We start from the raw sequence: 13,269 nt of genomic DNA, 5'->3' as shown, positions 1-13,269 counted from the left end.
TCCCGGAGTTCTCACCTCTATCACAGACGCGCGTGGCGGGACGTCTACCCCGCCACCCGAGAGCCACTCACACGCCCAGGCCGGGCTTCTCACCGGTCCGTGCCTTCCCCTTCTACAGCCAGGCCCGCCAAAATTCCAAATAGACGCCACCCCGTCTCTGACGTTAGACGCACGCCGGCTAGAGGTGAGCTGATTGGCTGCGTCAGAGCGCTTGGAGGAAACGACTGGGGAGGGGTGGGGGAACGATTCGTACATAGAGCAGCCTGATTGGTTCACGTGACCTGTGTCCTCTTTGTTGGGGGCAAGGAACTTCCGGTCGGTGAAGTCGTGGGCACCTTTAGGTAAAATAAAGTGTTTTGGTGTCCTCCAGCGCCACGGAGTGTAAGTATTCTCAGATGGTATTTTTACATGAGGTCAAAACTTAGTTCCTAACCCTCTCTGGGCCTATGCCATCCAATCCTGAGCCTCATTTTCTCTATTGCCTCAGGTATAGAAAGTGTTGAGCAAAGACGTGATCCATATTCTAGGAATTTACAGTCTAATTTGGTAGATAAGATGTATGCGTAATTAACATAGGCGACTACTAATGAGTACCAACCTTGTGGAAGAGGAGTCAACAAAGGAGACGAACGAGAAACATTAAAATAAGTAGTAAAACGAATTATGTGGATGATAACTCCAGGTCAAGTTTATTTTCATTTTTATAAAAAGACCCTGTTTGAGCAGGTGGGGGAGGAGAAAATAGTGGCTACGTGCTTAGACTCTAGTTAATTAAGACTTAGATTTTTAACTGCCACATACTAACTGTGCAACCTTGGGTAAATTACTTAACCTCTCAGAGCCTCAATTTACTCATCTGCAAAGTGGATAGTAATAGCTATTTTATAGGGCATTGTGAGGATTGAGAAAACCTTGAAAATACACATACAATATTCTTACTACTTTCTTTGTTTTGTTAATCCTCACCTGAGGATATTTTTTTCCATTGCTTTTTAGAGAGTGGAAGGATGGGAGGAGGGATGGAGGGAGGAAGGAGAGAGAGGAGGGAGAGAGATTGGTTGCCTCCCACAGGCACCCCAACTGGGGCAGGGATGGGACCTGCAACCCAGTTACTGTGCCCTTGACCAGGAATCAAACCTGCGACCCTGCAGTGCCTGGGACCAGGCCCTATCCACTTCGCAACAGTGGCTAGGGCATTACTACTTTATAGACTTTGCTGAGGGAGATTGAGCTACAAAGACAGGTACTCAGGAACTGAATGTACCAGAAACTGAAGGCAGAGAAGCACATTAGAAAATTGCCATAGTCCCAGGCTATAAGAGTTGAAGGGGAGGGACAAATAGGAAACATTATGAAGGAAAACCTGTCTGCTTTAGTAACTGACCAAAGGAAAGTTACTTTTGGCAGGAAAAGGAGAGGACGGTGGCCATGTTGGCAATACCCAGGAGAAACTGGCAGAATTGTAGAAATGGACTAGAAGTCTAAAGGAATCTATCATCTCTTCCCCTTGTTTTGGACAGCGGAAGAGATGATAAATTTAGGCGGTGGGGATGCTCTGGAGATTTCAGCAAGTGCCTTTAGATTTGTGATTGAAGCCAGAGGGACATATCAGGGATTCAATTATAGGGTTTGGGATGGCTTAGTGAATACAGTTGAATTCTCTTAAGTAGAGATTGTGAAGCAGAATATCTCAGAATGTTTACCGAGTTAATGACCAGATACTTAAATCAATTCTTCAGTCCTTAGGCCCAGCAGGAGGCAATGCTATTCAAAATCAGAAAATCAGACCTTCTACTGGGAGAAATAGCCACTTTTCACAGCCCCCACCTCCCACCGCCCTGTAGAAATCTGTTTACATTTGCCTTTACATCTGCCAAGCTGTATGGTGCAGGACTCTCTAGAGCAGTGGTTCTCAACCTTGGCTGCACATTAGAATCACCTGGGAATCTTTTTAAAATCCTGATTTCTGGGCCTCATCCTCTGGAAATTCTGTTTCTTTGTTATGGGGTGAGGCCTAACATTAGTAACAAAGAAACAGAATTTCCAGAGGATGAGGCCCGGAAATCAGGATTTTAAAAAGATTCCCAGGTGATTCTAATGTGCAGCAAAGGTTGAGAACCACTGCTCTAGAGCCTCATTCCAAACTTGAATTTGTCCAACAAACTGGACAAAGACCCTGTTCTGAGAAAAATGTTATCCTTGATCAGAGGCAACCCTCTACTTAGAGATGAATGGCCCTACTAAGAAAGGGGAAAACCCAAGCTACTTCACTTTCATAACAGAATACTGTCTTTGCTGCTCAAATAAATGTCTATTGATTTTCAACCAATCTAAATAGAAGCTACTTTAAACAGCAGAGTATGATATTTTACAAAGGGAAACCAATAACGCTATCCTTGGTGGTTTCAATGAGCTCATTAGAGTGTTCAACTCATTGGTTGTGCTGGGTTAATGACTACAATATATATTTTACATATGTGAAATATCCAAGATTATAGCTCCATATATTTAAAGGACAAAATTGCTAAACAAATCTCTCAGCTCACTGAGAGCTTCTGAATTAATATTTTGTATTATACTTCACATCTTTGCAATTACTTAGCTAGAAAAAAATAACAATTAAATTACTCAGCAATGACCAAATTTTCATAGCAAGAGTATGTAATGTAATTTCAGTAATTTTTAAATGACATACTATGTAAGTCAAAGGATGCCAAAGAGTGTTAAATTATTTCTTTTTATTTGCCTTTCATAGCAAAGCAATTTGGGTACCTTTTACTGCTCCATTAAAATATTTGAATATCAGTTCATATACTTGATTTCTGATGATGGCAAAATAAATTTGACATTTAATTAAAGGCAATTCCAAGTTAGCCCTTTTATTATAGGTCAGATGGAAGTGTTAGCCAGTCTTCATAAGAATCTTGATTTTATGATGCACACAATACATTTTATCAGTGTTTGTATTAAATAATCATAGTTCAAAGTTATTTTTTAGAAAATAATACTTTATTTTTTTTTAGAACAATGATAGGATTACAGAAAAATTGAGTGGAAAGAACAGAGTTCTCATATAGCCTCTTCAACACGTAATTTCCCGTTATTAACATCTTGCATTAGCATGGGACATTTATTACAATTGTACATTATTACAATATTGATATATTATTATTAATCTAAGTTCATAATTTACATTAGGGTGCTCTCTTTATGTTATACATTCATGCAGAATAGTTTAACTGCCCTAAAACTCCTTTGTACTCTTACCTATTCACCCCTCCTTCCCAACCCCCAACTCTTGACAACCACTAATCCTTTTACTGTCTCTATAGTTTTGCCTTTTCCAGAATGTTATATAGTTGGGATCATACAGTATGTAATCTTTTCAGATTGGCTTCTTTCACTTAGCAATATGCATTTAAGGTTCCTCCTTAAACTATGTCTTTCCATGGTTTCATAGCTCATTTCTTTTTAGCACTGAATAATATTCCATTGTCTGGATGTATCACAGTTTGTTTATCTTTTACCTATTGAAAGGCATCTTGGTTGCTTTCAAGTTTTGGCAATTATGAGTAAAGTTATTATAAACATTCATGTGAAGGTTCTGTGTGGAAATAAGTTTTCAATTCATTTGGGTAAATGCCAAGGATTGCATGCCTGGTTTCCTAAGAAATTGCCAAACTGTCTTCCAAAGTACTATTTTGCATTTCCACTAACAAGTGAGAGTTCCTGTTGTTCCATATCCTTGCCAGCATGTGGTGGTGTTGTTTTGGATTTTCGCCATTTAATAAGTGTGTGATAGCATCTCGTTTTAATTAGCAATTCCCTAATGACACATACTATTGAGCATCTTTTCATATGCTTATTAGCCTTCTCTATATTTTCTTTGGTGAGGTACCTATTTTTCCCATTTAAAAAATTGGGTTGTTTCATTACTGTTGAGTCTTGAGAGTTCTTTATATTTTGGATACTAGTCCTTCATCAGATAATTGTTTTATAAAGATCTATTCCCAGTCTGTGGCTTGAGTTAGTTTTTGTAGAAGGTGTAAGGTCTGTGTATAGATTCAGTTTTTTTTTCTTTTGCACATGAATGTCCAGTTGTGCCAGCACCATTTGTTGAAAATACTATCCTTTCTCCATAAAATTGCTTTTTTTTCTCTGTCAAAGACCAGTGAACTCTCTGGGTCTATTTCTGGGCTTGCTATTCTGTTCCTTTGATATATTTGTCTGTTCTTTCACCAGCACTATGCTATCTTGATTACTATAGCTTTACAGTATTTCTTGAACTCTGGTAGTATCCTCTAATTTTATTGTCCTGCAATACTGTGATGGCCATTCTGAGTTTTTTGCCTCTGTATAAATTTTATAATCAGTTTGTTGATATCTACAAAATAACTTACTGAGATTTTGATTGGGATCATGTGGAATCTATAGATCAAGGTGGGAAGAATTGACATCTCAATACTGAGTCTCCCTTTACGTGAATGTGGAATATCTTTCCACTTACTTAGTTCTTTGAGTTCTTTCATCAGATCTTGTACATGTTTTATTCTATTTATACCTATTGCATGTTTTGATGCTCATATAAATGTTACTGTGCTTTTTAATTTCAAGTTCCAATTATTCACTGCTGGTGATATTAGTAATTTGTGTCTTAAAATTTTAGTTAGCCTGGCTAGAGGTTTGCCAATTTTATAGATAATTTCAAAGAATCAGTTTTTGGTTTTACTGATTTTTCTCTATTGATTTCCTGGTTTCAATTTAACTGATTTCTGCCCTAATTTTTATTATTTATTTTCTTCTGCTTTTTTTGGGGCGGGGGGGTTAATTTACCATTCTTTTTTTACTTATTTAAAGTGGAAGCTTAGATTATTGATTTTAGATCTTTCTTCTTTTCTATATAGGCATTCAATGCTATATGTTTCCTGCTAAGCATTGCTTTTGCTTCATTCCCGAAATATTGATGTTCTATTTTCATTTTATTTGTTTAAATTTCTCTTGAGACTTTCTCAACCCATGTACTATATACAAGTGTGTTATTTAACCTCCAGGTGTTTAGAGGATTTCTAGGTATCTCAGAGTTGTGATCAACTTAATATTTTTACTTGAACAAAGTAAAAGACTATCCCCCAAAACTTAAATGTAAAACCATTTGGTTTGCTTTTGTATTTAAGATAATATAGAAATCTATTTTCTCTAGTATAAAGTAGTAGAGAAAAATTAAACTAGAAGCCTTAGGCAAGAAATTAAAAGTAAAATTTTCATAGTTAATTTTAGAAATGTTTTTAAGCAAACATTCTCCCTGGGCTGAAGTGGGAAAATCTTTTAATCTAAGTTGCTATTGAATTTGTACAGTGTGTTCTCTTGGCATGAAGGCATAATGAACTATTTTGATTTCATTTCTCTGATTTCCTGTTTGATTCCATATGTGTGTGTATATGAGTGTATTAAATCAAGTTTGTCTAGGAGAGATTCTTATGACAAAGCCCAACAGTAGATATTTTAATTTTCTGTTAAATGTTATAGGCTCCGATACATAAGTTATTGTTTACTTTTATGGCAGGCCCAGTATTAGCTAATAACTGTAGGTTCACAAAATATGGCACATCCCTATGTTTTCACCTCCTTAGCTAGAACACTTTCTAATTCAAACAACACATACTGGTCTCTAATAAAGGGATTTGCTCATATTTATAGAATATACAAAACAGATCTGAATCAAGCAATAAGCTTATATGAAGCTGAATCCAGAAAATGCATCCTATGAAATTAGCTAATCCCATATGAACAATGTGAAAGAGTCATAAGCAAAATTTTATTTTGCAATAACTTTTTTATGGCTGTGATTATATAGCCTAATCTAGGAAGAGAATGAATAAATAGTGGTTCTTTTTAGAAATGAATAAACTTTCTACTGTACAAGCCCACATACCTGCAGCACAATGAAAGAATAAAGATGACTTATTTGCACTGTGGTTATAGCAAATCCAGTGACCCTAATGTATCCACTTCATCTAGGCCAAAATTTTTCCCGTTGTCCTGATGGCCAAGTAAAAAGCTCAGAGTGCTCATATGAAAAAAGCCACATTATAACTTTGGTACAACTGTGGCTGCAATAGAACTACAACATACACATATATACATAACCCAAATAGGTTTGTCTTAAATGGATGAAGAAAAATAATATAATTTATTTCACAAATACTTCAGAGATCTTTTTCTTGAAGAAATCTGTGACCACTTCATTTTCCCTGCCTATTTAAAAGGTAAAGTTTACCAGTAATACTTCTTCCATATAATTACATTTACTATGTCCCATGATGTCATACCCTCATTAACTGCATGAACAAATAGTTCAATGCTCATCTAAACTGAACATTTAAAGAAATGATTCTATTATCAGAAGAATGGTATGTTAAGAATTCTGTTTTGAGATTTTATGGAAATCCACACACAAAAATGTCCTATATGGTACATACTGGTTTTCTTTCTCCTAAAACAAACATAAAGAGCCAAAATATTTGAGTGAAAACAAATAACACAAAAGTAGAACTCTTGGAAGAAAGAAATCTGACATTTACCAGCAGTTTGGGGGAGGCGAAATGTCAACACTTAGATGATGCAGTCCATGACATGAATTTGTAATGTATCTATGTCAGGCAGGACTTCTCCACATTTGGGGCAAGAATGAATTGGTATATTGTGATGCTGCTGTTGCTGCCAGTTACTATCATCAGCTCCTGAGAATAAGCATTAAGTGAAATATTATTCCATTCCTTCCATGTTACAAGCAGTCTTACTTGATGGACTTTAATAACAGATGTTAATTTTAACATCAGTTAAACATTGTAATCTATACCTAGGAGGAAGTGAATCTAGGTCATTTTTGTTTTTTACTGAAGTAAACTATACACACACAGAAAATCTCCAAAAGTAATACCTGCTTCCCTATTATTTTAAGATTTAGGCTTTATTCTGGATTCTAGGTACATGAAAATACATGGTTTTATTTCTAGATACCAGGAAATAGATGCTCTAGTAAAACCTAGAATATTTGAGAGAAGAAAGACATAGATGAGGATATAAGCTAAAAAGGAGAGATGTAGAGAAAATGATGAGAAAACATGGCGAGGTGGTATCCTAGAACAGTATGTATCTTCCTAGAAGCGAAGACAATAATTGTGTCAATTCAGCAGATACTTTTGAGTACCCTGTGAGATGGAGAAGAGGGACACAGATATGATGGGGGTGTGAGACAAGAAAAGTGACAGCGTGGCATGGGAGGGAAGTGCTATGGCTGTGTCATGCACAAGGTGGTTTAGTGGGAAGGCAGAAAGGCACCTGGCTCAGACTGCTGTGTGCAGACAGGCCCCCTGATTGAGGCTGACTCTACTTGAGAGGAGGCCTAAGAATGAATAAGGGTTATCCAGGTAAAGGAAGTGAGAAGAAAGAATTGAAGAATTATTTCCCCCAATTTTGGAATGGGACTGAATCTAAATCAAAGAATGCTTGAAATGAGCATTGACTCTAGGTAGGTCCCACATGAGTAAACTGTGGTCAGTGCTGGAAATGATTTCTGGCTTCCGGGGCATCACCTTCATCTGACCTTTCTGGACAAATGCAGACCATTTTGGTTTTGTGGCGTCTCCACACAGATCTCCAGAATTTCATTCAAATCCCCAAATGTTTGTTTGTTTTTTTGGAAGATGACAGTGGAGGTAACCGCTGCACTGGACCATAAGCCCTCACGGATCTGAACATGATTTATGCCCATTTGTTTCCTTGTTCTCAGCCAGTGACCTAGACCAGATTAGACGCTTAGATGGCTGCTGCTGCTGCTGAAATTACTGAGAGGGGCTCCTATTTAAGGCAGCTTTGTTAGAAAATGAAAAAAAGATCTTAAGACATCTTATCTCTGGAATATTGTTTTTTATAAAACAAAAAAGCCTATTAGGAATAAATTTACACTTTGTGATGATTTTTAGATTATAAGTGTAAACCAAAGAGTGTTTGACCAATTCGTGTTTCAATTCTTTTTCATGTAAATAAGCATTTGTCTTATATAGTTATAATGAATGGAAATCGTCCCTTAAAAATCCAGGTGCAAGAGATCACCCTTTTGACTCAAGACAAGTGTGTAGGTTCTTCTAGATATGAGGTATATTGATGTTCCTAGGATATTTAAAATTAGGTTAGAGAAAATGCATAGCAGTGCTCAAGTGAGTAGATGCAGCTTTCAGAGAACATAGCCTACTCACTGATGCTAAACATGCCTGAGGCCATTATTTATGCCAGTTCACATGCTGCTCCTTCTGCCCCGTGAATACTATGTTTACTTGTACCTGAATTACTACTGCTAATATTTACTTTAGCCTATTTTTTTTTTTTCCTGAAAAAGATCTTTGGTGGTGGTGGTAAGGGGAATAGGAGGAGATGGAAGGTAAAAGGGGTACTCAGAGGCATTTCCCCAAGATTGAACATTTAACTATACATATTGATATTACTTCCTTGCTCTGATAACATCGTGATCTAGTTCCATTTCAATAGTCAGTTGCTATATGGAAGGGACAGACTTGTCCAGCGTTAAAAAAGAGTTTAAAGAAATTTCACAGTTTTATGTGAAATTTAGGATGACATCCTAAACCCAGAGTCTTCTTACTGGCATTATATTAACTGTTCTTCTTGTCATGTCAGTCTTTGATCCTTTGAGTGTTGGTTTTTTTTTCATATCTAGAATCAAGGACACACTCCCTTTTTAGTACTAAGACTGTGATTTATTACAAATTACAGAATATTATTACTAGTGTATTAAAACCATATAAACATAGCATCTTACTTTTAATTAAGTGTCATGATCAGTTTCATTCAGGAAATTAAAATCTGTTTGCAGTACATAATTAATGACAGTATTTCATGCAGTACCATGTAGTTAGGTTAAGGGACAGATAACCTTGGGTTCCATGAGGCTCATATAGCCTTGGGTTTAATGGTCCAGTCCTACCCCTAATTCACCTTGTGATCCTGAGTAATTTAACCTTGCCTTCTGTAAGGTAGTGATGATATATATCTGATAGAATTTTGTGAGGATTACATGAAATAATGCATATGAATGAAATGATCAGCACAGGGACCACTCATAGTAAACTCTCAATAAATGGTAACAGGTGGTGGGTGAAGATATATGCTCTGAGAGAGCTTATTTAAAAGAGGCTTAAGTATTTATTTAGAACATATAAATAATTATAATAAACTAGAGGCCCGGTACACAAAAATTCGTGCACTGGCTGGGGGGTCCCTCAGCCCATCCTGCCCACTCTTACAGTTCAAGAGTCCTCAGGGGATGTCCTATTGATGGCTTAGGCCCACTCCCCACGGGCCTAAGCCGCAGTCTGGCCTCCCTCTACGGGAGGTGACCGGTTGATCAGGGGAAGGCACTGCCCCCATCACCCCGCCTGGCTGCCTGCCCTTGGCCCTCACAGCTGCTTCGGCTTTGTCAGGAAGGACGTTTCCTATCCAGTCTAATTAGCATATTATGCTTTTATTATTATAGATAGCAGGAAAGTACTAAAACAGGAATAAAGTACTTTGGAAATTCAGGAGGGAGAGGTCAAATTCTGTTGGTATCATAAAGCTGGTATTTGAAATGGTTTTTAAGGATGGGATGAGAGAGACTGGAGGAATACAAGGATATGAGGGAAGGGCATCTACATGAAGGATACTCCATAAACAAGTATATGTAGGTATACAAGTTTATGGCAAGTTCAAGGAACAAGGAATGATTTAGTTGGCTAATTGCTGTAGGGGAATGCAGTGAGAGAAGGCTTAAAAGTTTGGCTATGCCAGGCCTTAAATGTCAGCATGAAGAGTCTGGTCTGGATTCAATAGGTAATGGATGGAGAGTGGAGTACTATGGAAATAGGCTGATGGGTACTACATTTTTTGGTAGCTTGATTTGAAATCCATTATATAGGATGTAGAGGAACTTTTTTTCAAGCATCTTCTTCAAGGATATTTATTCCCTGGATTCCTGAAAGCTTAAAATCACACATGACTCACCTCTTTGAACGAGGTAGTCCTGTTGGTCAGGGTCATTGGTTCTGGCTCCATGACGGCTCTGCATTTCCATCAAGGACTCCCTGCTGGGATTAAAAGCAGTACTTTATGTGATGTTCTAAAATCCTGAAACATGACAACATTAAGCACACATTCAGTAGAAATATGAGAAAAAAAGAGCTGAACTGTATACAATGCCAAGGTGCATAGAAACCAGGAAACCAGAACTTAAGACTAACTTGAGTTGGAAATATTATTGGTACTAGGACATGATGTAGTAAAAGTAAATAACAAGATTTTTATTTTTTTTATTTTTTTAAAAATATATTTTACTGATTTTTTACAGAGAGAAAGGGAGAGAGATAGAGAGTCAGAAACATCGATGAGAGAGACACATCGATCAGCTGCCTCCTGCACATCTCCTACTGGGGATGTGCCCGCAACCCAGGTACATGCCCTTGACCGGAATCGAACCTGGGACCTTTCAGTCCGCAGGCCGACGCTCTATCCACTGAGCCAAACCGGCTTCGGCAATAACAAGATTTTTAAAAAAATCAATTAGGAAATAACCAAATAGTCAATTAGTAAGGGAATATATTAGAAAAAAGTGGCATACTTCTAACGAAACACTACAGTGCATTTAAACAGAATTAATTAAATCTGCACATATTTACACAATTCAAAAAATCACAATGTTATGTAAAGCAAGTTGCAAAACAATATTTGTAGTGATCATTTTGTACCTTAAGCATAGAGAAATTAGTATTTATTTAAGATATTATATAAATATGTATATATGTAAAAATATAAAACATGGGAATGCTACCCACAAAATTCCAGGCAGTATGGGGAAAGGGAGAGAGAAATATAATGCAGGCTGGGGAACAACAAGACTTCAATCTCATCTGCAATAAAAATATACTTTTTTCTTTTAATAAAAATAATATACTTGAAGCAAATAAAAGAAATATGAGTAACTGTCAATTCTGGATGGGATTCATATTGGTATGTATTTTGATCTCTGTATTTTTATTTTTCTATATATTTCAATTTTTTCTCAAAATGAAAATGTAAAGGACAGAAGTAACTTAGCAGTATTTCTTTTAAGATATATTACAGGTTTATTTAAAGTATTAGGACTATTTCATCTATAACAATGGCAAGATATGACTTTGAAACTCAATGTCATGTTTTTACAGCTAATCTAAAAGCAAGGACCGTGATCAGGTTTCCACAAAACACTACCAAGTCTTGTAAGTCAAACTAAGCATGGGCACCCACGTGAAGTGTAGCCAGAGATTCTTATAGCTCAGATTAGGAACCATCTTTGATATGCTCTAAGTCTTCCCCTCACCTTACCTGCCTCCATCTTCAAAAACATTATTGTCTTTCAGCAAAATTGTCAGCTGCAATGCCAGTTGCTCCTTTTCTTCATGAATCTTCTCTCTTGCTGCTCTTTCAGCATGAAAGTCCGAGCAGTAAACCTCCATCTATTAGAAGAAGAAAGAGACAGCAGTTACTATCTAGATGAGGTGGATTCTCTGTAGCTCATCTGTTGAGGTGAACAGGCATTGCTGCAGCTGTGGTATGTCTATGACAGGTACATGTTCCTGCTAGAAACAAATACAGTGACCAGGACTTTCCAACTAGCTTCAAGTAAAAGACACAAGTTGTGTATGTGTGTGCACTTTAAACAATTAGGACTCAGCAATTACATTGATAGAGATGGTTTAAGTACTGTATATAGCATCAATTCAGTAAAATTCTTTGGTCTCTTTTTAAAATATAATATTCAGGATTAGCTTAATATAGTACTAGTAAATGGTTTATTTACTTTGTCAAGTATATTTATGAAGGCTGGCCTTAAGTTAAATTTAAAATAATAAATAGATGCTATTTATTGAATTCTAAACACATGTGAAGTCCTATGTTGACTATCTTATTTCAGTTTATCAAAAATCCCGGGAATGTAAAATTGCTATGCTCATTTCATATTACAAATTCAATAGCTCTTAATCTTTGGGAGATTATTTAAGAGGTCAAGCCAGCATTTGAACTCAGATTGAAGCCCATAAACCATGGACTCTTCCATATACCACGTCACTTCCCATAGTGGGAGGCAGCCTCCAAGGTGGCGCCAGTGATCCCCACCTGTTGGTATTCATGACCTCATGTATTCCCCTCCCACAATGAATAGGGCTAACCTGTGTAACCTCTAGGATACTGCAGAAGTGATGGTGTGTGGCTTCTGAGACTAGGTCATAAAAGACACTATGGCTTCTGCCTTGTTCTCTCCTGGATCACTTGCTTTGGGGGAAGCTAGCTGCCATCATGAAGTGCTCTAGTAGCCATATAGAGAGGCCCACAGGTGAGGAACTGAGGCTTTCCACACACAGCCAGGTAAGTGAAACATCTTGGAAATGGATCTTCCTTCTTGAGTGCAGCCTCATAAGAAACCCTAAGCCAGAATCACCCTGCTAAGCTGCTCCTGGATTCCTGGCCCACAGAAAGTGTGTGAGATAAAAAGTGCTTATTGTTTTAGCTGCTAAGTTTGGAGAGCAATTTTTTATCAAGAAATAGATAAATATTATATCATGATAGCAATTTCTTAAGTTATAAAATTATAAAGTAAAAATGAACTACTTAATAGTGAATTGAGCATTATTCTAATACCAGTTTTTAACTTGCTATATTTAAAATTAGGGGGGGTTTTATTTTCAAATTTAGGGGTTCTAGGATATAAATTTTAATCTATTACTTTTAAAAGTAAAATTAATAAAATTTTAAATATTCCATCACAATTGTAGTTCAAAAAGAAAGCATGTAAATAAAGAGATCTTTGAAGGGAGTTCCTGCCATTTACGAGTAATCCAAAATTTTATGTTATCATTGATGGATCATGGGCTTTTTTAAGTCAGACCTAAATTTGAGTTAAGAGTCTTCAATTCAGCCCTGACCGGTTTGGCTCAGCGGATGGAGCGTCGGCCTGCAGACTGAGGGGTCCCAGGTTCGGTTCCGGTCAAGGGCATGTACCTGGGGTGCGGGAGGCAGCTGAATCGATGTTTCTCAGCGCCAGCAGTGGGAGGAACACAAGATCTGAGACCAGAGGTTCTAGCTCCTCCTGACCAACCCATTGTAATACCCTTTACACATGATTATATAGTGGACAGGTCTCCCAAAGTATAAATAAACCACATCTCATTACCATTTATTGAC

General features: G+C 37.2%; 2 protein-coding genes across 3 annotated transcripts in view; both read right to left on the bottom strand.

Moving 5' to 3' along the window:
* Positions 1–143, bottom strand: part of MCM10 (minichromosome maintenance 10 replication initiation factor) — a 40,481-nt gene extending 40,338 nt beyond the window's left edge. The window contains exon 1 of the mRNA XM_006776169.2: positions 16–143. The gene's annotated coding sequence lies outside the window, so the exon portion shown is untranslated. The remainder of the gene's footprint in view (positions 1–15) is intronic.
* A 2,844-nt stretch (positions 144–2,987) lies between these two features.
* The window catches only part of OPTN (optineurin), a 60,066-nt gene continuing 49,784 nt past the window's right edge, over positions 2,988–13,269 (bottom strand). Inside the window, exons 12-14 of one of the 2 annotated variants that reach the window (XM_006776165.2) lie at positions 11,413–11,543; positions 10,057–10,139; positions 2,988–6,740 (exon numbers count right to left, since the gene is read on the bottom strand). In XM_006776165.2, coding sequence (XP_006776228.1) covers positions 6,613–6,740; positions 10,057–10,139; positions 11,413–11,543 — 342 coding nt within the window. In that variant the 3' untranslated portion in view covers positions 2,988–6,612. The remainder of the gene's footprint in view (positions 6,741–10,056; positions 10,140–11,412; positions 11,544–13,269) is intronic. The other variant, XM_006776166.2, reaches the window with a different exon arrangement.

The sequence above is a fragment of the Myotis davidii genome, unplaced genomic scaffold (genome assembly GCF_000327345.1).
Source record: "Myotis davidii unplaced genomic scaffold, ASM32734v1 scaffold749, whole genome shotgun sequence".
NCBI classification, from domain to species: Eukaryota; Metazoa; Chordata; class Mammalia; order Chiroptera; family Vespertilionidae; genus Myotis; species Myotis davidii.
This window is presented reverse-complemented; position numbering and strand designations above follow the sequence as displayed.